The 23329-nt window shown below is 38.3% G+C and overlaps 1 protein-coding gene and 1 pseudogene across 12 annotated transcripts in view; both read right to left on the bottom strand.

Moving 5' to 3' along the window:
• GPHN (gephyrin) overlaps window positions 1-23329 on the bottom strand; it is an 852406-nt gene that overhangs the window by 34777 nt on the left and 794300 nt on the right. For all 12 annotated transcript variants that reach the window (XM_007473063.2, XM_056820908.1, XM_001369841.4 and 9 more), the window contains one exon: window positions 19596-19683. In XM_007473063.2, the coding sequence (XP_007473125.1) occupies window positions 19596-19683 (88 nt within the window). The remainder of the gene's footprint in view (window positions 1-19595; window positions 19684-23329) is intronic.
• Window positions 10-12971, bottom strand: LOC130458022 (heparan sulfate glucosamine 3-O-sulfotransferase 6-like; annotated as a pseudogene).

Below are 23329 nucleotides of genomic sequence, written 5' to 3'. Positions count from 1 at the left end.
GCTATAATTTCAAGTTTTATTAAAATAAAAAAAAGAAATAATGAATGTATTTCAGTTGTCTTGCTTATAAAAGTTATAGTTTAGTGTGACTATCTTCATTCTCTTTTATAGACTTAATTCATTGGTAACATAAATAAGAAACGTATATCTTTATAGATATCACCTATGTATCTTCTATAGCTCTAATGCCTACACTTAGCTATGAGATAAGGACATACATACTATGCTGGATTGGAAATATCCTAAAATGAGATATGGACATGAAGTCTAGATTGCTAAATATAAGCTATTAAACCAAGTGGGAAAATAGTGTTGGTTCATGAATTCTAGACCTTTTATAACTGATGGTGTAGGAAATTATTTCATTTCATAAATTATGTGGAAAACCTTATTTATTACTATTGTTTGAAACTAGCTTTATGTAGCTAGAAATTGTCTAACCCAAAAGCTTACTGGGAGAGGTCAGGCTGACCTCAGAAGCTCCTGGGAAAGCCATATGACTGCAAGTAATACTGAGATCCCACCAGGTCCTTGGCTCACTGGATGCTAGTGTTTTATGTTCCCCAGTTTGAATGCTTATGCTTACTAATATATATCTCAATGAAGCTTGTCTGGGAACTTCCTTCTGTTCACCATAGCTTGTGTGTAACATGTGGTTCCAGTGCTGGTATTCTTTGAATGCCCTACATAATGTAAACCTTAAAGAGACTGGATGAAGGAGCCTCCTTTTGGTTCTTCTCCTCCACCCAAAGAAGCCAAGACATTTCTTTCTAAAACTTTCACATTTTTTGGTTCATTCTCATGACTAACAGCGATCAAGAGTTAAAGCATTTTTAAAGAAGATGTATGACGAGCTAAATTTATTTGTCTTGAGTGACTAGATGAGTTTAACTTTAAGTCCTAATGTCTCAATTAAATGTTGTGAAGAAGAGCAATTCCAGGAGCCTGTACTTATAATTCTTTGAAGAAAAAAAAGGAGTCTGACAATTTAAATTATTAGAGCAAATTCAAGTCTCTGGAGCTAGTCTTTCCAAACTAGGAAGACCAGTCCTTCCTAATGTCTAAATTGGCTATCAGAATTGGAGGGATAAGCTCTACGAGGGTTGCTGTGCTAGAGAATCAAGGCAGTCCACCAAAGCAATGGGTAAAATCAGATCTGGATGTCCTCCACACAATAGGCACTGTTCATAGAATTATTTAAAGCTAGAAGGGACAATTTTATACTTGAGGAAATGAGGCCCAGAGAAAGTGGCTTGTCCAAAGTCACACAGGGAATAAATAGCAGAGATAGGATTTGAAGTCATATCCTCATCTTTATATTTTAGTGCTTTTTCCACTCCATTCCATTATTTCACAAGTTTTCATAGTGCCAATTTTTTGCTCAGTTCTTGCCATGCCAAATACCACTAGTGAATTCTGCCTCTTTTGTATAAAGATAGATGCAAAAAGAAAATTGTATGTTTTTTACGTTGCTACTCATTCATGAAATTTATTCATATATTAATTTGTACAAAATGGGTTGGCCACTTTTATATATAAAAAATAATTTTTAAATGAATTCAAAGAGAATGAAAATGGTAATTGTAACCATCATCATTATCATGGTTTCCTTCAATAATGTAATAGTGAAGAGAGAATTGGCTGTAAGATGCAATAAAACACAGATAATATTCATTCAGTATGCACCCTGCAGGGATCTTATGTATAGTTTAGTGGCTCCATTTCCATTTGAGTTTGACACCAAAATGCCAACCAACACTGGTAGGGGGAAGTTTTCTTTCCTGGGACTTCCTAATGTCAATAAATCACAAATCTGTAGTTAATATTTACACAGCACTTTAAGTATTTCAAAGCATTTTACACATGTGCAATGATGGAGGTTGACTGGATCCTACCAGCTTGGAGAGGGTTGACTAGAGACTCCCTTAGTGATTTTTATTAGGTAAGAACACAGCTAGTCCAATTAGCTAATCAGAATTGTGAACAAAGTTTAGATATCAATCAATCAAAAGGCAATTCAACTGGAAGCAATAGGTTCAGATTGGTTTTGGAATTTGTTCATGCCCTGTGAGTCTTTTATAAAATAGCAGACCAGTTCAAAACTAGAGAGATCTGAGAATTTTTCAGCATAAAGGAGAGCTTTCAGCCAAGTCATCTTGGCAAATCTGTTTCAACATTTGCTATTTCATTTGAGCCTCACTGCCACCTGGTGAGGTAAGTGCTGTTATTATCCCCATTTTACACTTGAGGAAAGTGAAGTTCACTCTGAGAATGACTAGCACAGGGCCACATAGAGGTACTGTGTCTAAGCAGGATTCAAACTCAGGTGTTCTTTATTCCAACTTCTGTGCAGTGAGAGCCCTGGTGAGGTCATATTATAAACCTCTTTACAATAGAAAATTTTAATTACAGTCTTTGTTTAAAAATTGCACACCATGCTTTTTATTTTTTAAAATAAATTTTTAACATTTAGTGTACCACATATTTGTAAATAATATATTCATAGATGTTTACTGCAACAGGGAATGTTTTGCTACTGTCAAAGTGGTGGTATCAGAGAGGTTAAAAATGACCATCCTTCCTCTTATCCCATATGATTATAATATATTAAGTCTTTTTTTTTTTAATCCTTACCTTCCCATCTTGGAATCAATACTGTGTATTGGTTCCAAGGCAGAAGAGTTGTAAGGGCAATGGGGGTCAAATGACTTGCCCAGAGTCACACAGCTGGGAAGTGTCTGAGGCCAGATTTGAACCTAGGACTTCAATCCACTTATCTACCCTTAATATATGAAGTCTTAATAAAAGCCACCTATTTTTAAAGGGTCAAGATCATGGGCAAGTCACTTGACCCCCATTGCCTAGCCCTTACCACTCTTCTGCCTTGGAAGCAATACACAGCATTGATTCTAAGATGGAAGGTCAGGGTTTAAAAAAAATAAAGGGTCAAGCTAGTGAGAGGTTTTAATAATTTTATTTTATTTTTGTGGAAGGAAGTATATCTCTCCTCTTAATTGCTAAATCCAATAGTTACTTTTCAGTTCCTATGTTGTTTGCTCTTCAAATAATATTTGTAAAGTACTTCTCTCCTTATTCCTAAACCTTTTGACTTTGTCTCTCATGCCTGTCTTCTGGACATTGGATTCAATTAAATTCCAATCCAACCTAATCCATTCTAACAACTCAAGCACCTTTGGACAGTTTGAAGGATACAATGATATCTTCGTTATGCCAACGATTCAAGAGAAAAAGGGCATTGTGTGGCTCCACTATGAAAATTTATGGGACATATGAACTATAGCCACAGGGGCTGAGAAAGGTGTGGCTGGGGCTGTGGGGAGCATTTGCATTGTTACAGGCTTTGCCCACATGAATGAAAACATAGATTCACTGATGGAATGACTGGAATTTATTGAGGATAGGGGTGGCATTGTTGGGCTTGTACTTTAGGAAAATCCTTTTTGTGGCAGAATAGAAGATGGATTAGAGTGGCAGACCAATCAGCATGGTATTTAGGAGAGTTGAGGCATGAGGTGATGAGGGCCTGTACCAGAGCGGTAGGTAGCAATGTTAGCAGAGAAGGGGGTATATTTGAGAGATACTGCAAAAGTGAAATCCATAGACCTCAACAACAAATTGGATAGGAAGGGTGAGAGAGTGAGTGGGGTTGAATATAACGTCTTGGTTGTGACTGGTAAGATGGTATTGCCCTTTATAGTGATAGAAAAGGTAGGAGGTAGGGAAGGTTTTGGGGAGGAATTAATAAGTTTTTTGGACACACTGAGTACTTGGCCTACAATTTGAGAAGTAACAGAGGAATTTTGAGATGCAAGATTGGAGGTCACCCAAGAGTTTGGGATAGGATTGGTAGATGTGGGAATCAACAAGAAAGAGATGGAAATTAAATCCATGGGAGCTGATGAGATCACCAAGTAAGGGAGAATTGAAGAAGACCTAGGACAGAACCCTGAAGGACACCTATGGTTTGGAGCAGGGGTCCCCAAACTTTTTACACAGGGGGCCAGTTCACTGTCCCTCAGACCATTGGAGGGCCAGACTATAAAAAAAAATATGAACATATCCCTATGGACACTGCACATACCTTATTTTAAAGTAAAAAAAACAAAACAGGAACAATTACAATATTTAAAATAAAGAACAAGTAAATTTAAATCAACAAACTGACCAGTATTTCAATGGGAACTATGGGCCTGGTTTTGGCTAATGAGATGGTCAATGTCTGGTTCCATATTTGTCACTGCTAGCCATAACAAGTGATGCAAGTGTGCATCAGTTAGTCTAAGTTAGATATTTCAGATGTTTCATTCTGGACAAAGTCTGTTCACAGACATAAGTGCTGCCAAAGATGATTGCCACTTTGAGTGCATGGTTCTTGAGAGTAGGATTTGTCTCAGAGGAGAGAGATGCATAGAAATTAGGCAAGCTGCTTGACTTGAATGGGTCTTTCAGAGAGTCACAATTCTGCAGTTCAGCCAGTTCGATATGGTAAATTGTATCCACATTTTCAATGTCAATAGAAAAGGGGTTACGGAAAAGCTGTATGACCTGTTCATGGAGATGAAGCTCTTTAAATCTGAATTGGAGCTCCTTTTGCAACTTTTCCAGTGAATCCACACATGTTTCTGTTGGGAATACAATCAAGGGTTTTCCTGCTGACAGATTTTGAGTTAAGGGGAGATGGCAGAAATTTTCCTCCTTCACTTCTTCAGGCAGGGGAAGTCTTTGTCTCATTGAAATACAAGTGCTTGTCTGTCACAACCCTCTTCAGGCCCAGGAAATGCTGCACTGGGCCCATCTCTCTGGCTGGGTCACATCACTCACAAATAGAAAGTGGGATAGCCAGAAATACTGCAGCCAGTTGTCCAGATGTTTGGAGTAGATGCCAATGCGCACAGCACTCCACGAGGTATCTACCAGCCCAGTGCTTGGAAGCTAGGAATGGATGGGTTCTTGGACAACATCTGAGTATAATCTGAAATGGCCAGTGTAACAAGGTTTCCTACAACCAAAATCAGTTTGGTGTTCTGGGACGTGTTGTAGATGCACGGAGGGGCCTCTCTTGTAACAAAATAGCTGAGGGTCTTCTCCATGGTGATCTGGCCATCCAATGTCCATAGCAGGCTTCTGTACTAGGCGAGCCCCTTGTTGTAGCATCTGTCAAAGAAGTGGGGCTTGGTGCCAAGAGCTCGGATATGGGGGGGCACCCTCAGAAACTCCAGCAAGGCTTGAGTACCACCCTTCTTCACGACCATGATGAGTGCACATGGGAAGCACCAGCTCTGGAAACTGCTGGCCAGGGGCATCCCACTCCCGCTGGCTATCCTGGGGCTTCCGAGAGCCCTAGTTCCACCACACTCCACCTCAGGCTCTAGAGGAGCCTCAGACTCAGCAAGCCTCTGGGCCTCAGTACCCAGGACAGTGGCTGAGGGGTGCAGGTGGCCGGGGGTTCGGTGGGCTGTGACAGGGGGGCAAATGGTGGCATAAGGGCCGGACAGGCAATAGAAAAAGTAGGTACCGAGTAGGAGCACAGAGAGCAGCAGCAGGGTATGCAGAGCAGCGCCCCAAGGTGCACCCAGAGCCCCCACCATCCCTACCCACCACTAACTTCCTTGCCACCTCTATGTCCCATGAAGCCTAGCTGAGCTTAGAGCTGGGAGCGGAGCTCAGCATGGTGTGCATCCCAGCCCTGGCCATATTCCCCTCAGCCTGGTGTTTCAGCTTCTGCATCCACATCCTGTCCTCCTCTCACTGACCACCAATGAAAGAAGTGCCCCTTCTGGAAGTGCAATGGAGGCCAGATAAATGGCCTCAGGCAGCTGTATGTGGCCTGCTGACCATAGTTTGGGGACCCCTGCTTTGGAGGGTCTGATCTGGATGAGAATCCAGCAAAGGAGACAATGGAGTAATCAGGGAGGTAGGAAGAGAACCAGGAGAAAGTGGTGTTCCAAAAGCCTAGACAGAAGAGAATAATGTAGGAGGAGAGGGTGATACCAAAGTATCAAAGGCTGCAGAGAGATTAAGGAAATCAGGGATTAAGAAAAAGCCAATGGATATAGCAATTAAGAGAGCCCTGGTAATTTTGGAGAGACCGGTTTTGGTGGAATGATGAGGTTGGAAGCCAAATTGTAAGGAGTTAAGAGACTGAGAAGGGAGAAAGGGTAGAATGTACATGAATGATATGAGATGAGAAAGGGAGAAAAGTGAGCTGAAGGTGAACAATTTAAATTTTTTCCTTAAAATATGAGGCAAAGTTTTCAGCTCAAAGAAAGGGGAGCCATGCGAGGTTTGAAGGGAGATGAAAAGCCACTATGGAGAGTGGGATAATGAGTCGATAGGAAGAGTGATCCAAGGTTCAGTGTTGGTAGGGCAAAATAAGGGAACGAGGGACTCGAGAGAAGAGGACAGTATTGAGTTAAAGTGGTTTACCATGAGGTCAAGATGGGGAAAAGAATAGAGACTGGCTAATGCAAGGAAGATGGCTTGAGAGAGAACTGAGGGGTCAAGGAACTGGAGATCACAGTGTAGAAAAAGAGTAGGGTTTGGTAAAGGAAGGCAGAAAGAGAGGTGGAAAGCCAAAAGATTATATATAGTTCCTTAATGGGATTTTGGAATTCTTGAATATGGAGTGGGTGGTGGCAAGATAAAGGATATAACTGTCTTTATCCAGGTGGCTGGGCCTCATGGCCAATTTACACATGGCATCAATACTCCAAATTAGGGGAGGATTTCTTCCTTATTTTAGTTATTTCCCTCTTTTCTCTGGTTATGGCAAGTTTTCTGTAATCATGAAAGGCAGAAAGTCATAGATACAGGAATAAAGAAGTGATGTATAGAAATGTTAGTCATTTCAAATAATTAAGCAGATAAAAAGGTCACTTTTTCCTGATGCTTTAGGTACAGGTATTATTAGGAAAAATTCAGTAAATAAGAAACACCTAAGCAGATATCAGTGTGAAAAAGGGGGAACCTATACAGATAGTAAATTCTAAGCAACATTTTTGATAAACTGGGTTTAGATAAAACACCAAATTGCTTTTCATTAACAGTAAAGTTTATACATTTTGAGGATACAAGACAAGCAACAGATAAGAGGGGAACCTTTTTGGCCTAGGAATTGAATGAAAATACCTGTCCAGTGTAGGGTTTAAATTAATGTCCAAGTGTTATATATTTCACAAAACTTATTAATAATCACTAGAATGAAAAGAATAAAAAGGTAATTATCTAACAAAATAAGACCATATGACCAAGCTCTCCTTGCCTGTTTAAAAGCCCCTCTCCAGCAGCTTGGGATCCAGAAGAGAGCAAGAGGCGGGCTATACCAAATTTATATTCTCCCTATGTCAGCATGTAACATGAGGAGAGTGAGGTTCTGGGAATTGTAGTTTTTAGGGTAACAGATTCTAATTACACACTAGGCCTAAGTTAAAAGATAAATTTAGCCCTTCTTGCCAACTCAGGAAATTGAAAATTGTGTCCCAAAAATCAATTTAGTAAGACTAGGACTCAGTTAACTCAGGATATCCCAGAATACTGCCACAAGAAGAGAATAACTTCTGCAATGATTTTTATCTACTGTCTTTTTGTTTAGGCTGTGATTTCACTTCCAACATTATTTCTTTCATGGTACTTCATTCCTAACGTTTCTGGGAAGTATACAAGAGCTAAAGGAATTAAAATAGTTAATATGAGTAAAATATCTAACCCATTTGAGCATGGTTATGATTATTAAATAAGCTGTTAAAAGTGAATTAAAATGTTTTTTAGATCCTTAGCATCTCAGTCTTCAAAAGGGGATGGGAGAATGTTGAATTTATGAAAAGTTAGAAGTATTTTAATTTTTAATTTTGAGACTTTTTGAATTTAATTTTTAAAATTTGCTTTGAAACTGAAATTGTCTCTTCTTTGACTCTCCTTACTTTTACCACCTGTAATCAATGGGTTCCCAAGTTTTGTTGTTTCTACTTATATAACATCTCTTGTATCTGGAACTTTATCACTCTTCCTATTGCCACCAGTCTAGTTCAGATTGTTCAGATCTATCTCACCTGTACTACCAGAATATTCTTCTAATTAACTTCTAGGCTACCAGTCTCTTCCTATATTTTACAGAGCTGCCAAAGTAATTTTCTAAATCAAAGGGTCAGGAAGAAAAAGACCATTCCTCAACTCAAAACCTTTATTATCTCCATTTCAGAGGCAGCCAGGTGCTACAGAGGATAGAGTGTTGAACCTGGAATTCTGGAAGAGATTTGGGTTCAAATCTAGACTCTGACACTTATTAGCTGTGCAACCCTGGGCAAGTCACTTAACCTTTCTTTGCATCAGTGAGCTCAGTTGTAAAATGAGAACCTTAATAGCACCTACCTACTAATCAGAATTGTTATGAGGATAAAATGAGATAATATTCATTAAATATGTAGCACAATTCACGATCCATAGTAGGCACTTAAGAAATGTTTATTTCCTTCCATCTTTGTGACAAAACAAAAATTACTTAGCTTATCCTTTAAGGTCCTTCACAATTTGATTCCTATATTTCTCTTTTTTTCACATTCCTCCATTTACTGATTTATACTCCAGTCAAAATAGACTTCTAATTCTTGTCTCAAGTGGTTATTCAGTCTTCCATGACTTCCTTTTCACACTTGACTTTCATTATCTTTATTTCCTCTAAAGCTTGTCTCAGATAGTGCTTTCTTGGTGGAGGTTTCCCTGATTCCAACTACTGGTTCTCTCTTCTTCCTCAAATATTCTAACAGCTCTTTGATCTCCTCTTTGCTCCTGATCACTCCCTACCTTGTATTATACTTTAATTCTTGTATTCCTTGCCCTCAAAACCCCAATCTTCTTCTTTTTTTAAACCCTTACCTTCTACCTTAGAATCATTACTATGGGGTTCCAAGGCAGAATAGTGGTGAAGGCTAGGCAATGGGGGGTAAGTGACTTGCCCAGGGTCATCCAGCTAGGAAGTGTTTGAGGCTAGATTTGAATCTAGGACTAGTCTGTAGGACTGATTCTCAATCCACTGAGCTACCCAGCCTCTCCCTCCCTCCCCCCAATCTTCTTGATGGAAGGGAGTTTCATGTGTGTTGGTGTGTGTGTGTGTGTATTCCTTGTGCCTTGCACATAGTAGAATTCAGCTGAGTTGAATGTAGATTGTTGGTGCTGGAGTGAACATTATAAAGACAGACCACTTGTATTAAATGTTGGGTAGAGATAAAATGGAGTGCTCAAGTAGCTTTGTGAATTATTAATTCTTAGTTAAGGCAGTGATTTTGTAGTTCATAAAAGCAATTCACAGCACTTTGCCTCTTATAAGGTCTAAGATCTGCCCATGATAACCCAGAGCAGTAATTTTGTTTCTACTCTGAGTTGATCAAAGGCCTAATATTTTACATTTCCCACAAGCCCAAGTACCAATCACCAAGAAAATATCCTTTCCTTCACCAAAACAAACATCCTTCTCAAAACAAACAAAACCCCAAAGCAATCAATTTGTATAGATGGCTAGATATAACTACACTATTCATAAATTCTCTATCAAAGTATACCATTTTTGAGGCAGTGTGGTATATGAGAAAGATAACTGGATTGAATCCTACCTGTTACTTATTACTTAGGAAGAGTGGGTATGATTGGATTTCTAGGCTGAAATGACTAGAACATAGAATTTTCATTGAGTTCCCTGGGGAACTTTAGTGGATACATGTGGCTCAAAGCTGAAGGGTCTGGTGTTAAGGGATGACTCAATAAACCCTGAGAATTCCTTGGTTTTCCTCTTTTTCTCTGAAGCTTAGAATTGGGAAAAGTGGGTGGAGGGCCTATGGAAAAGTGGCATCACAGAGGAGGAACCAATGGTAGTGTAGGAGAAGGAACTATGGTCCTCCTCCACAAAGATACAGACACAAAGATATATCAAGATAAGTCTTGACTGGGAAATCCAAGAAAAAGTCACTCTAATATTCTCAGTTTAAGTCAGCATAGGGAGACAGAGAAGTGAGAGGACTGTAGGGACAAGGGCCTAGTCAGAAAGGGCTGAGCAGAGCATTTCAGTGCAAAAACTGAAAGAGGGTGAGGTTGTGAAATAGGATAAGGGGGGGGGGTGTCTCAGACACACCAAAGGGGCCTGTCTTGGGGAAGAGTACAGGTACAGGTACTGACAGTAGTTCTGTCTCTCACTACTCAGGTCCAGGTCACAGATCCAGGGCATATTAAGAAAGGGACCCACACTTAGGGATTGTATTTCAGGGTAAGGGGTGGTCAAGGGTACTAGGATTGGATGCTCATTAAGGAATAAAGTTAGAAACAAATAGCACCCAGGAAACAAAGCCCAGATCCTGGTTGAAATTTAAAATAAAAACACAGGGAGGCAGTATTCCACTGACTCCTGCCTCCCCAGCCATTTAATTTAATTCAATTTGCATTACATTTAATAAATTTCTTTTATTTTAAAAAACAAAACAAAACACGGGAGTTAAGAGGGAAAGGAAGGGTACAGAAAATTATTTAACATAATCAATATATGCAGGTAGAAGACCATAGAAACGAGAAAGAAAAGGCAAAGGAGCAGATATCCCTTGAACTTTATTCTCAACTGAACTGATCAAAGCAGGGAAGATGACACCCAAATGTACACCACTGGGCACAGAAATACTTTTTCCTTAATTTGAGTTTGAGAAGTTGAGAAATACCACAGATTAAGGAAGAGATGAATCCTAAGCAAAATAAACTCTAACCACAGAGAGTGGATCTTGAAGAAGGGTTTAAAAGAAAAGGAATAAAGGAAAAGAATCTCTGGATCAGGCTCTGAATGAGGAGAGAGAAGAGGAGCAGAGAAACACAAGCAGACAAGTTTGTGAGCACATGCCTTCTCTCCTACCATCCTCTTCTTTATAAAGAGGGATTGGGAAAAAGAGAGGGAAAAGAATAGAGTAGATGGAGAGATATACTCAATTAATGATCAAAACTATGGATCTGAATGGTGAGGATGCTCCTACCATACAGAGAGGAGCATGGCACAATGAGTCAGAAAGCAGAATCCAACAATATATTGTTTATAGAAGACACACTTTAAACAGAAAGATTCAGACAGTTAAAATAAGGGGCAGGAACAAAACCCAAGAAGGAACTCTTATCAATCCTGTGACCATTCATGATTCCAGAAGTCTGATGATAAAGAAGGCTACCTCTCTCCTGACAGAGAAGTGATGGAGTTACAGTGTAGAATGAGACATACATTTTTGGATACATGAGAATGTTTTGCTTGTCTAGGCATATGTGTTTAAGAGATTCCCCACCACCCCTGCCTATATGTTGGTGGGAAGGAAAATGAGAGGAAGATAGAATTAATATTTATTAATTGATAAAAAAGTAAAATAAAAGTAAAGTTGCATTAAAATAAAAACAGAGATCTCCCAGAGTACATATTTAGTATGGGAGATAAAAACAAGTTCAGATTACTATAATATACAGTGGTATGTGACAAGAACATTAGGGAGATGAAAAACAATATGAGGATTGAGAGAATGGAGGTGGAGAGATCAGTTAGCGGGCTTATTAAGATGATCTAGGCAGAAATAAGGCCTTGTCTAAAAATTAGAATTTAAAAACTTTTATAAAGAAGGTTGGAAGAAGGTAGAGAATGAATACAAAAAGCATGGCATTGTTCTATAAGAATATTGTCAAGGGCACTAAAGCTCAGAGTAAGCCAAGTCTGAAAAGGAAAGTCACAGACAAAAAATGGGGTTGGGATTCAAATATTTGGAGGAAAAGAGGAAGAATAAAGTCATGAGACTCACTTCTGGTAAATGGGAAAGTGATAAAAACTGGAGAGAAAGGAGAGCTGTTCAGTCCTCATTTTTCTGATGTTTACAGATTGGCTTTCTGACAGTATAAAAATTAGTAACAAGGAGTTGTTATTTGAAATATACAGAGGAACAGTTAGAGAGAGAATTTAGCTGCCCCTGATGAGTTCAAGTCACTGTAACCTGAAGAGCTACATCTTAGGACAAAGAAAGAAATGGAACGTATCATTAATAAGCAACTGTTAGCTATCTTGGAAAGACCATGGAGAGTTACCACAGAACTGGAGACAGACAAATGTCAATGTTCCTTAGATTAAAAAGGAAAGAGTTAACTAGGAAAAGTCTTTGCAGCAGGTTTCTCTGATAAAAGCTACATTTCTAAAATATGTAAGGAAGTGATTCAAATTTATAAAAATAATTGTTATTCTCCAAATCATAAATGGTGAATGGGTATGAACAGGCAATTCTCAAGGGAAGTGATCCAAGGTATCTATAGTTATATGAATAACTAGAAAAATATCAATTAAAGTGATGCTGAGGTTCAGGTTCAAACTATCACTTAACAGAGTAATGATAAATGTTGGAGGAGTTGTGGTAGAATAGAAACACTGAAATGGTGTAGTTATACTGGAAAATTTTAAATGTTGAATTATAGGTCATTATACTCTTTTACCTTTGAATTAGTACTAGTATTAGCCATCAGGGAAAGAAGAAAAGGTTGTATACTTAAAAAAAAATTATTTACGGCAGTTATTTTTGTAGAACTAAATAACTTGAAACTCTGTGGGATCCTAAATGAATGTGATGGAATGGTGTTGTGTTGTAAGAAATGAAGGTTTCAGAGAAACCTGGGAAGGCATATGCAAAGTTAAGTGAGCAGAAGCAGAACAATTTATACAATAACACTACATGTTGTAAAGCTGAACATTTCTGAAAGACTTCAACTCTGATGAATACAATGATCAACCACGAGTCTAGAGGCTTCATGGTGCAGAACAGATGATGGACTAATATGAAGAATGCAAACACATTTTTGGCCATGGTTTTTGTGAGAATTTTTTTTCCTTGACTATGTTTATATGATTAAAGGGTTCTTTTCTTTTCCTCCTCCTCCTCCTCCTCCTTCTTTTTTTTCCTCCTCCTCCTCTTCCTCCTCCTCCTCCTCCTCCTCCTCTCCTCTTCCTCCTCCTCCTCCTCCTCCTCCTCCTCCTCCTCCTCCTCCTCTTCCTCTTCCTCTTCCTCTTCCTCTTCTTCTTCTTCTTCTTCTTCTTCTTCTTCTTCTTCTTCTTCTTCTTCTTCTTCTTCTTCTTCTTCTTCTTCTTCTTCTTCTTCTTCTTCTTCTTCTTCTCTTCTTCTCTTCTTCGTCACCCTTACCTTCTGTCTTGGAGTCAATAAGAGTGGTAAGGGCTAAAAAATTGGAAAACGAGGGGATGCCCATCAATTGGGGAATGGCTGAGCAAATTGTGGTATATGTTGGTGATGGAATACTATTGTGCTCAAAGGAATAATAAAGTGGAGGAGTTCCATGGAGACTGGAACAACCTCCAGGAAGTGATGCAGAGTGAGAGGAGCAGAGCCAGGAGAACATTGTACACAGAGACTAATACACTGTGGTATAATCGAACGTAACGGACTTCTCCATTAGTGGCGGTGTAATGTCCCTGAACAATTTGCAGGGATCCAGGAGAAAAAAACACTATTCATAAGCAAAGGATAAACTATGGGAGTGGAAACACCGAGGAAAAGCAACTGCCTGAATACAGTGGTTGAGGGGACATGATAGAGGAGAGACTCTAAATGAACACTCTAATGCAAATATTATCAACAAAGCAATGGGTTCAAATCAAGAAAACATGTAATGCCCAGTGGATTTATGTGTCGGCAATGGGGGGTGGGGGGGAGGAAAAGAAAATGATCTATGTCTTTAACGAATAATGCTTGGAAATGATCAAATAAAATATATTAAAAAAAAAAAAGAGTGGTAAGGGCTAGGCAATGGGGGTCAAGTGACTTGCCCAGGGTCACATAGCTGGGAAGTGTCTGAGGCTAGATTTGAACCTAGGACCTCCTGTCTCTCAATCCACTGAGCTACCCAGTTGCCCCCAGGGTTCTGTATTTCTAAGTGGTGCAGTGAATAGTGAGCTGGGTCTGGAGTTGGGAAGACTTGAGTTCAAATTCAGCCTCAGACACTTACAAGCTGTGTGACTGTGAGCAAGTCCCCGAAACTCTTGTTTATCTCAATTCTCATCTGTAAAATAGGGCTAATAATAGTACCTACCTCCCAGGGAGGTTTTGTGAGGATCAAATAAGCTAATAATTATAAAGTTCTTAAAACTATATACATGTTAGCTATAATTATATAAATGCTAACTATTATAATTATCATTAATCCAGTGGGTGGAGAGAGGGAGAAGGAAGAAAAAAATGCTTGATAATTAAAAATCTTTTTTTTTTTTAAACCCTTACCTTCCGTCTTGGAGTCAATACTGTGTATTGGCTGTAAGGCAGAAGAGTGGTAAGGGCTAGGCAATGAGGGTCAAGTGACTTGCTCAGGGTTACACAGCTGGGATAAAAATCTTTTATAAGAAAAATATATACAGCAGAATCAAAGAAGACTAGTCACTTGAGGTAGGAAGAGCTACCTCGTGAATAGACTTTAAGGAGTGACCATATCCTTTAGAATGCTCCCTTTTCTTACCTTTTGAACCTGTGAGAACCTCTACCTTGATTTCCTATGGGAGATGAGATATTAAATTGTTTCAATTTGTCAGTCAAAACATTCAGGCCTAGGTTGGTTTGAGATTTGGTCTTAAAATCTTTGTGGCCTTGGTTTCTTGGTTTCTTTCCTGAGAATATGCAACCAAATGTTAATAGTGAAATGGACATTTGTAATCTTAGTGGTGACTTTCTAGGCTGAAGAAGTCAGGGGTTCTGAGGTTTCATATCTTATACCTTAAACTGGTAAAGATGACAAAAGATTAAAATAGTCCATTCAAATAGGAGGCTAGGCAGGCCCACCACTATTAGTGGAGTTAGGACAACCATTTGAGAAAGCAATGGGAAATTATGCAAATAAGGTAACAAAAATGCCCCTTGTCCCTAAGTTTCAATGATGAGACTTTTACTCTAAGGAGGCCGCTCATAAGAATGTCCACATACACACAAAAATGTTTATTGCAGCACTTTTTGTGATGGCAAAGAATTGGAAGCAAAGTAGATACCCACAGATTATGGCAAATGGATTACAATAGAATATTATACGACATATAAGATAATGCAGAGAAGCATGGAATGATCTACATGAGCTGATGGTGAGTGAAGTGTTACAACAATATAAACAAAAAGAACAACCACACATTCACACTATCAAAAGGGAAGACTACAAAATTATGAAATTAAAGTATGGTTTGAAAGGAGAGATTAGAAAATATTCCCATTTTAACCCTTTGAAATGGCGTACTTTGCCAATATTTTCAGACTTTTTTGGCTATGATTTGATTTTGGATTTTTTTTAAGAGGTCAGGGTGGAGGTGGTGGAGAAAATGACCATAGTCAGAAGGAAGACCTCAACCTGTGGCCTAGCTTGCCAAAAGATATAGACCTTAAGGGAGATAGCACAGAGCTGGAGTGAATGGTGAAATGTGGATTCAGCAAGCTTACACAATGCCTCATATTTTGATGGTTTTAAACATCAAACTCCTAGAACAGTAAAACAGTATTTAGAAGTTACTACTACTGGCTTAAATTTTTTTTTTATTAATGTGTATGTCCTTTCTGTTTTTTTAAAGAATTTATTTTGTGTGAATGAAACAAATAGCTGTACTATTCTTGATTTACAATATATCTGATAGCTTTCTAGTACATCCTTTTGAGGAGATTGGGAGATAAATCCAATTTTGAGTGATTTCCCCTAGGCTCCAAGGTTTGGGTTGGGGTATAAAGAGCCAGAGACAACAAGAAAAGAAGCTTGACTTTTCTAGAGTGCAAGCTTCCCTTGAACCAAACTCACTCTGTGCAAATGGGACCAGAGCTGAGAAGGCAAAGGTCTGATCCTACTGGGGGCTACTAGGAATTCTCTGTGTAATTTCATCTTTGTCGTCTTGGGTAAACCATTTCACCCATTTTGGTCTGCATTTTCAAATCTGAACTAGGTAATATTTATTTCTTGTGTGACCTTGGGCAAGTCCCTTAACCTCCTTGGGCTTCAGTTTCCTCATATTTATATGGCTTCCAAGATCCATTTCAAGTATAGATTTATGATTCTATGATCTTTAAGGTCTCCTTCTTCCACTGCTAAATGTGATCTTATAATTCTAATAGATTGAATGCTTTGGGAAACACTGATGACATGGAATTTTTCTCTTCAACAGAATTATTGTTTAAATATAGGCCAAGTTCTTGGCCTAGACATTGAAATAGATTTATGATGCAAATTAAATATTCATAGGGTCATAGTATATCTTAAAATAGGATTCTGTCATACTTTTCTGTTCTGTTAAGAAGTTCTCTTTGCTTTATGAGATTTAATGCTTTTATCAGTACCTCAAACCACTCCGATTACTGGAATTTTTAAGCTGAATATAGTTAAGTCACTCCTAAGATATTAAAATAATCCATCTCTTTCTTTGCCATGTAGGGAGAACTCAAATAATGATCATTCTCTTCTTTGAGAAGGTTAATACATCAGTAAACTTGCCCAGTGTCAAAAAATGCCCGACACATCATGGAAGAACATATAAGAGTGGAATGATGGTTTCACCTCCAGGACCACAAAAGAAAACATTTTTTATTTGCTCCCAAAAGGAAAGGAATAGGAGGGAAACTGTTAAGGAAACAATTTTTAAGACAAATGAATTTTTTAAAATGAGCAGCTTGTTATATTTTCCATCCATCCAATTTGTTTTTCCAAGACTCAGTGGCTGGCTAAGGCTGATCTCTTTTGAATGACCATCTAGCCAAATGAGGAAAGCATATAATGCACAAAGATTCTAGGCATCCATGTCCTCTGTTGATAAAACTCCGGACAACCTTGTCCCTTGAGCTCAGTCTGAGATTGACAGTTATTGAATGGTTAAAGAAAGCTACCTTAGTGGCCACATCTGTCATAGAATCTTGTATGATTTTAATATATGTGTGGGAGACTCTTGTTTGAGGAGGGTCCTTAAAGTTCCTTTTTGTACTCTCTAGTCAAATACATTCTGAAATCCATAAAAGTATCATAGTATAGTGGGAAAAGCACTTGTATTTGGAGTTGGAGCTGGGTTTGAAACTTGGTTCTGATACCTTCTTTGTATAACTATCCAAATATCAATTAACTATGTAGGTATAAAATAGGATCACGATTCCTCAGTTTTATAAGAAATGAGCTTTATAGTTGTTTTTTTTTAAACTCTAACCTTCTTAGAATCAATACTGTGTATTGGTTCCAAGGCAGAAGAGAGATAAGGGCTAATTAATAATTGCTAAGTGAGCTAGGAAGTGTCTGAAGCTAAATTTGAACTCAGGATCTCCCCTCTCTAGACCTGGCTCTCAATCTACTGAGCCCTCAGAGCTTTATAAATCTTATAGCACACTAGAAATGAAAACTATTATTTTCCCTTAGGAAAAAAAGGTTCAGTAAAGATTAGAGAACCAGGAAATCGTGCCCCTGACATATTCTGGCTGAATGATTCTGAGGAAGTCATTTAACATTTCACTGTCCAGGACAATTCTTGTAGTGTGTGAGCTGTGGAACACCTGTTCTTCTTTGCTCTGCTTTGGTAGAGTTTTTCACTGGAGTTAGTCCCCAAGTCAATGACCTCACAGGTTCACAACAACAACGCCCCCCTTCCCCCATTATCATTACAAGCAATAAGCTCAGTGAGATCTTCAATATTCTCTACCTCTCAGTGATATGACTTTGGGGTAGCAAATACATAGTAAAAAAAATTGAGCCAATATTCTTTATAAGGACTCCTTTCCTACTTGTACAACCCCAAAGGTAAATGGTGAATGGGCCTTTTTCATTCACAGAAGGTATCATAGACAAGAGAACGTGTTATAAACTTGTCACTTGGACATTTTGGGCGTAGCAATCAGTTATCATCGTCCTACCTTTGACTTTACTAGGATCTACCTATATGAAATGCTGCCTGGAAGTAGTAAATTAAACATTTGCAACATGTCAAATGTTTTCTTTAATTATTATGAATAATTAAAACCAACAGTTGCAAAGTAGAGCCCCCAGTCTTTGGGATCTCTGGGGAGTTTTGCTGGAGTTTGCTTTATCTGAAGCTAAAGACTATTCTACTTTTTGAATGAAAAGCAGCCTAGCAATCTATCTGCTGAGTTGTGTTTATGGTGCACAACCCAATTCAAGATGCTGAATTTAGGCAGAGAAATCCTTCCCTTTATGGTTCTTTGGCAAATGGGACACCATCAAACACTTTGAAGATTACTCTTTGATGGGAAAGGCTTGGGATTCTGAGCCTGTTTCCCTAATAGGGATAATGGGATGAAGAGTTATTATATTGATTAGAACAGGCCCATAGCAGAAGGCTTGAAAGAAATAAATTCTAGCTAATTCATGCTCTCAGAAAATAAGATATTGCTATAACAAAAACAAATACTTAAGCAACATCATGGCAAAGTGAAAAGTTAGGCTTGATTTAGAGTTCAAAGACTGGGGTTCAAATGCCGAGTGTGTCATTTACAGCTTCTATGACTCTGGGCAAGACTTAATAGTCTTTTTGGCCACATTTTCTCATTTGTAAAATAAGGGTAATGGGTTGGATTAAATGATCTTTAAGGCCTCTTCTAGCTCTAAGTGTATCCTATCATTTCTGTAGGCTTCTGATACACAGTGAAATTAGAACTAAGCATGTAGTTTGTAGAAATCTGACACATCTGGCAAAAATCAGAATATTTTTAAAACCCTGAAATATAAGGCTGGATACAATATTTGCAAGTAGCCTGCTTTTATGAACTTCTATTCAACAGAGTGCTATTTGTTATTCAGTAGGTTTCCACAGTTAATCCACCAGATAAACAGTGGATCAAGTGATTATAAGTTTTTCCATCTGGCATACACTATGGTATCACACACACAGAAAATACCTGTAATTTGTAACCAGGAACTACATTTATAATCAGGAGCTTTTAGTCTTTTAAACTAAAATTGCTTCTGTTTTCTGAAGTGATCAACAGTACCTCCTTTTACTCAACTAAAGATTGAAGTACAATGAATCAGACCTGAGAAGCTAAGTGCTTTTACTACAACTTCAATTACTGAGGCTGTGGTTGAGTTAGATCTATAGTATATCTACTATATATGTGTGTGTATATATATATATATATTTCTATATATATATATATATGTACATATATATATATTTGGGGCGGGGTGGTACATCTGGTCTAGTGTAATAGAACTTTGCATAAATTAATTTGAAGTTTTTTCTTAGGAGTAAAGATTATCTATGAGGATGGTCCTAGAGAAGCATAGTAGTGATAAAGTAGAAATTAAGAACAAGCAAACAAAAATCTGATGGGAAATGTCAAACTAGCTGTTTTGGATTGAACTACCACTTGGATTTGAGGCCAAATGGGTCCTCCTACCTACCTAAAATGGTATTCTAAATAACTTTTGGTAGCACTAAAGGTGCCCCAGATTTTAGGGCAATGGGAGAAGGCTACTTGAGGGCTTGTCAGATGCTGAGGCAATAAAAAACAGACTGACCATATATATGCCAGGGAATTACAATAGGGTACAAGTCCCCTTTTTCATACCTTTTCCCCCATGGATACACCCCCTGATGTGATGATGACATCTGCACGACTGATACCTTCATTCAAGGCATTGAGTAAGTCATCTGGGCTGTAAGAAAATTAAAAGAAATTAACACATAGATAAAAGATTCAGATACAGTTCAAACTTAAAATAAACAAACCACTTAATTCTCTGAGTAAGCACTGAACACCAAAGACAGTATTGGTAAGTACTGAAGGGAATATACAAAAGTGTGTGTGTGTGTTTGTGTGTGTGTATAATATATACAAGAATGTCATAGTATACATAAGAGCTAGTCCTACCCTCGACAAGTTTTTAAATTGGGTAAGGAAAAAAAGATGTATCCACATGATAGTTTTGTGCAGGCATTATAGGATTAAGTTCCAAAATGAGTTAATGTAGATATAAATGATAAGTGACAATAAAGAAGACATTATGGAAGAAAGAGTTCTTGAACGCTTAAGGGAAGGCTAGACATGGGAGGGACAACAATATTCTTGGTAACAGTACTGTCATGAATAAAAGCTTGGAGAAATGATTAAGACAGGAGTGTTTGCAGCCTGTGACCGCATAAGCTCCCAAGGATTTAATTATTATCTCTATGAAGATCATTCCCAGATTTATTTATTGAGCCACAGTCTGGATACAGTGCTGTATTTGGTGGACATTTGGATTGGGATATCCCACAGGCATCTCAAACAACATGACTCAAACAAGACTCATTATCTTTCCTTTTATTCCTCCAGTCCATGGAAACTATTCCAAATCTTCTCTTTTCTAGCCTCTCATCCCTCTCTCAGTGCCAATTCTCAGCTGAGGTCCTTGCCTCTGACCTTACTGAGAAAATGGAGGCTATTCAGCATCTTTCTTCTACTCTTCTCCATATTTCAAAACTATGTGACATCTTTACCGACTATTTTCTTCTTTCTCCTACAGTCTGATAATGAATGAGGTGGCTCTTCTTGTCAAGGCCAACCCCTCTATAAATTATCTCCTATCCTCTTCTGTCTCCTCCAGAAGATTTCCTTCATAATCATCCAGTCTCTCCTGGGCTTAATTATCATTCCTAAGCAAAGGACTGCAGAATCTATAGATCCGACCTTAGTTTTTCCTTTCAATTTCAGTCCTCTGACACTGACTGCCAGAACTCATTAAATTTTACCACTTCTTCTAAACACCCCTATTTTTGTTAAAGGCCCCACTTTTCTTCTAATCTCCCAGGTCCTTGCCTCCTCACACTTTCACAGTATATAGCCAATGTCAAGTGTTGACATTTCTAGCTTGAGGTCATCTCTCCTATACATGTCTTTCTCTCAGTTCACACAGTCAACTAGCCCAGTTCAGGCTCTTGTCACTCTCCACTTGGAGAGTGATCACTGCAAAAGGCTCTTCGTTGTTTTTCCCTTCCACATGTCTCTTCCCTACTCTAGTTGGGAGACTGTACACAGTGCCTCAAATGGTTTCCCTTAAATCACTTCCTTTTGTCGTCAGGATCAAATATGGATTTTTCTGTTTATTAGCCTTTAAACTTCTTCCCATCCTGGATCCAGTAGACCTTTTCATCCTTGTCCCCAGTCCACATTATGTCCCCTAGTCTAGCCAGGCTGGTCTTCTTAGGGGTCCTCACACTCTGCACTCTGTTCCTGTCTCTACTGTGCCTCTGTCTATTCCTACTGGCTGTCTACTATGCCTGGAATGCAGAATCACTTTCTGTCTTATTTTTAAACTTCTTAGAATCAGTGCTGTGTGTTGGTTCCAAGGCAGAAAAATAGTAAGGGCTAGGCAGTGGGGATTAAGTGCCTTGTCCAGGGTCACACAGCTTGGAAGCATGCAGGGCTAGATTTGAACCCAGGACCTCCTGCCTGGTTCTCAATCCAGAGCCATATAGCCACACTCCACCCCCAACTGGATCTTCTTTCAAGTTTCAATTTAGCTACCACCTTCTCTATGAATCCCTTCTTGAACCATCACTGATATTGTTCTTTCCCTTGTTACTAACTTCCACTTATATTCTTTCTCTTAATTCTGTATATCCTTGTTTCCTCCCCCCACCCTCAGGATGGAATGTAAAATCTTTGGGATTAGGGAGTTCTATTCTTTGTATTTGAGTTCTCAGTGCTTAGCACAGAGCCTGGCACATAGTAGGTAATTAATAAATGCTTGTTGATTTCCTCCCAACCCAACCCCTATACTCTAGTCACTCACTCATTCCTCTAGTCACCCTCAGCTCTTCATTTTTTCATTTTTCTCACATATCTAATCATTTGTTGTCTCCCCCAATAGACTGTGAGCTCTTTGAGGGGAAGGGCTGTCTTTTGTGGCTCTTTGTATCCCCAGTGCTTATCACATTAAGTAGGCACTTAAAAAATGTTTGCTGAACAATGATCCAGGACATGAAAAATGCTATCTGTCTCCAGAAAGAATGATGAACTTTGAGGGTAGCCTGAAGCATACTTTTTCTTTCTTTCTTTTGCAACATAGCTAATCTAGAAATGTTTTATAGTCTGCAAAAAAAAAGTGACAAACTTTTATTTAAAAAAAAATAAATGTCTCAGATGATGCCTTCTATGACATGGGGAGAAGAGAGAAGGCTTATAAATAAATAAAAAAATTAAAAAAATTATTAAAAAAATTTTTTTTTGATTGCTAAATCTTGTCCTTTCTGCCTTCACAAGATCGCTTCCATGGATTCCATTCTTTTTATCAGAAAACTAGGACTCTAATTCAGGTCTTCATCACCCTTTGCCCTAACACTTCCACTTACTGACCTCCCTCCCTCAAGCTTATTCTCACTCAAATCCATATTCCACATAGCTGCCAGATTGATTTTTTCCAAACTATAAATCTGACCACGTCACTGCTTGTCTCAGTAAACTCCAATGAAAAATGAACTCTTTTGCAAGCAGGTCTCTCTGTTCCTTGTATACGATATTCCACTGTGAAAGCATACTGTCCTCCCCTCATCCCTGTTCCCTTGTTTATAAATATTAATGTGTTTATGACTTTATCTGGAATGTATTTCATCCAGAGTTCTTAAATCCTTAGTCTCCTTCAAGACTCAATTCCATCATCTTATCAGCTTAGTACCATTTTTGCCCCCAAGAGCCTTATAGCTATGTTATACTATGCATATTCCCAGCTTCTCTTGATAAAACAAAAGGTTCCTTGAGATCAAGAGTTCCTTCACTTCCGTTTTTATTCCCAACATTTTGCACAGTGCTTGACACATAGTAGACCTTTAATATATGTTCAGTTTAAGACAGAGCTGGCTAGAGTGAAAGATTCATGACAGACAGAAATAGGGTATGATTAGAGAGGCAAGACAGACATGGGATGTAGAACAATTTAAATGTCAAGGTGATGAATCAGTTCTTTAGTGAATGGGTAATGGAAAATCATGGGAGATTTTTTTTCTGGGGGAAGATATGTGATTAATTAAATTTTTAATCTTTAAATGTTTAAATAAAAAGTAAATTAAATAAAAATGAAAATATTTTATCTATATTTAAACAAAATTAATCTGGTAGTGATGGTAAGGACAGTTTAGAATGTATCTTCTGGATGAGTTACTAGGATAATTTTTCCATTATTATTACTGGGGAACCACACTGTCTCCCTCACTTCCTTCCAATTTGGAAAATTAAGAAACCAGTGTTAAGAATTGGAAAAAGAATGAAAAAGAAATTAAGGTAGTTTACATGGACACAGTATAGACTTGAAGTTTATTTAAAGG

This window comes from Monodelphis domestica, chromosome 1, assembly GCF_027887165.1.
Source record: "Monodelphis domestica isolate mMonDom1 chromosome 1, mMonDom1.pri, whole genome shotgun sequence".
Taxonomy (NCBI): Eukaryota; Metazoa; Chordata; class Mammalia; order Didelphimorphia; family Didelphidae; genus Monodelphis; species Monodelphis domestica.
This window is presented reverse-complemented; position numbering and strand designations above follow the sequence as displayed.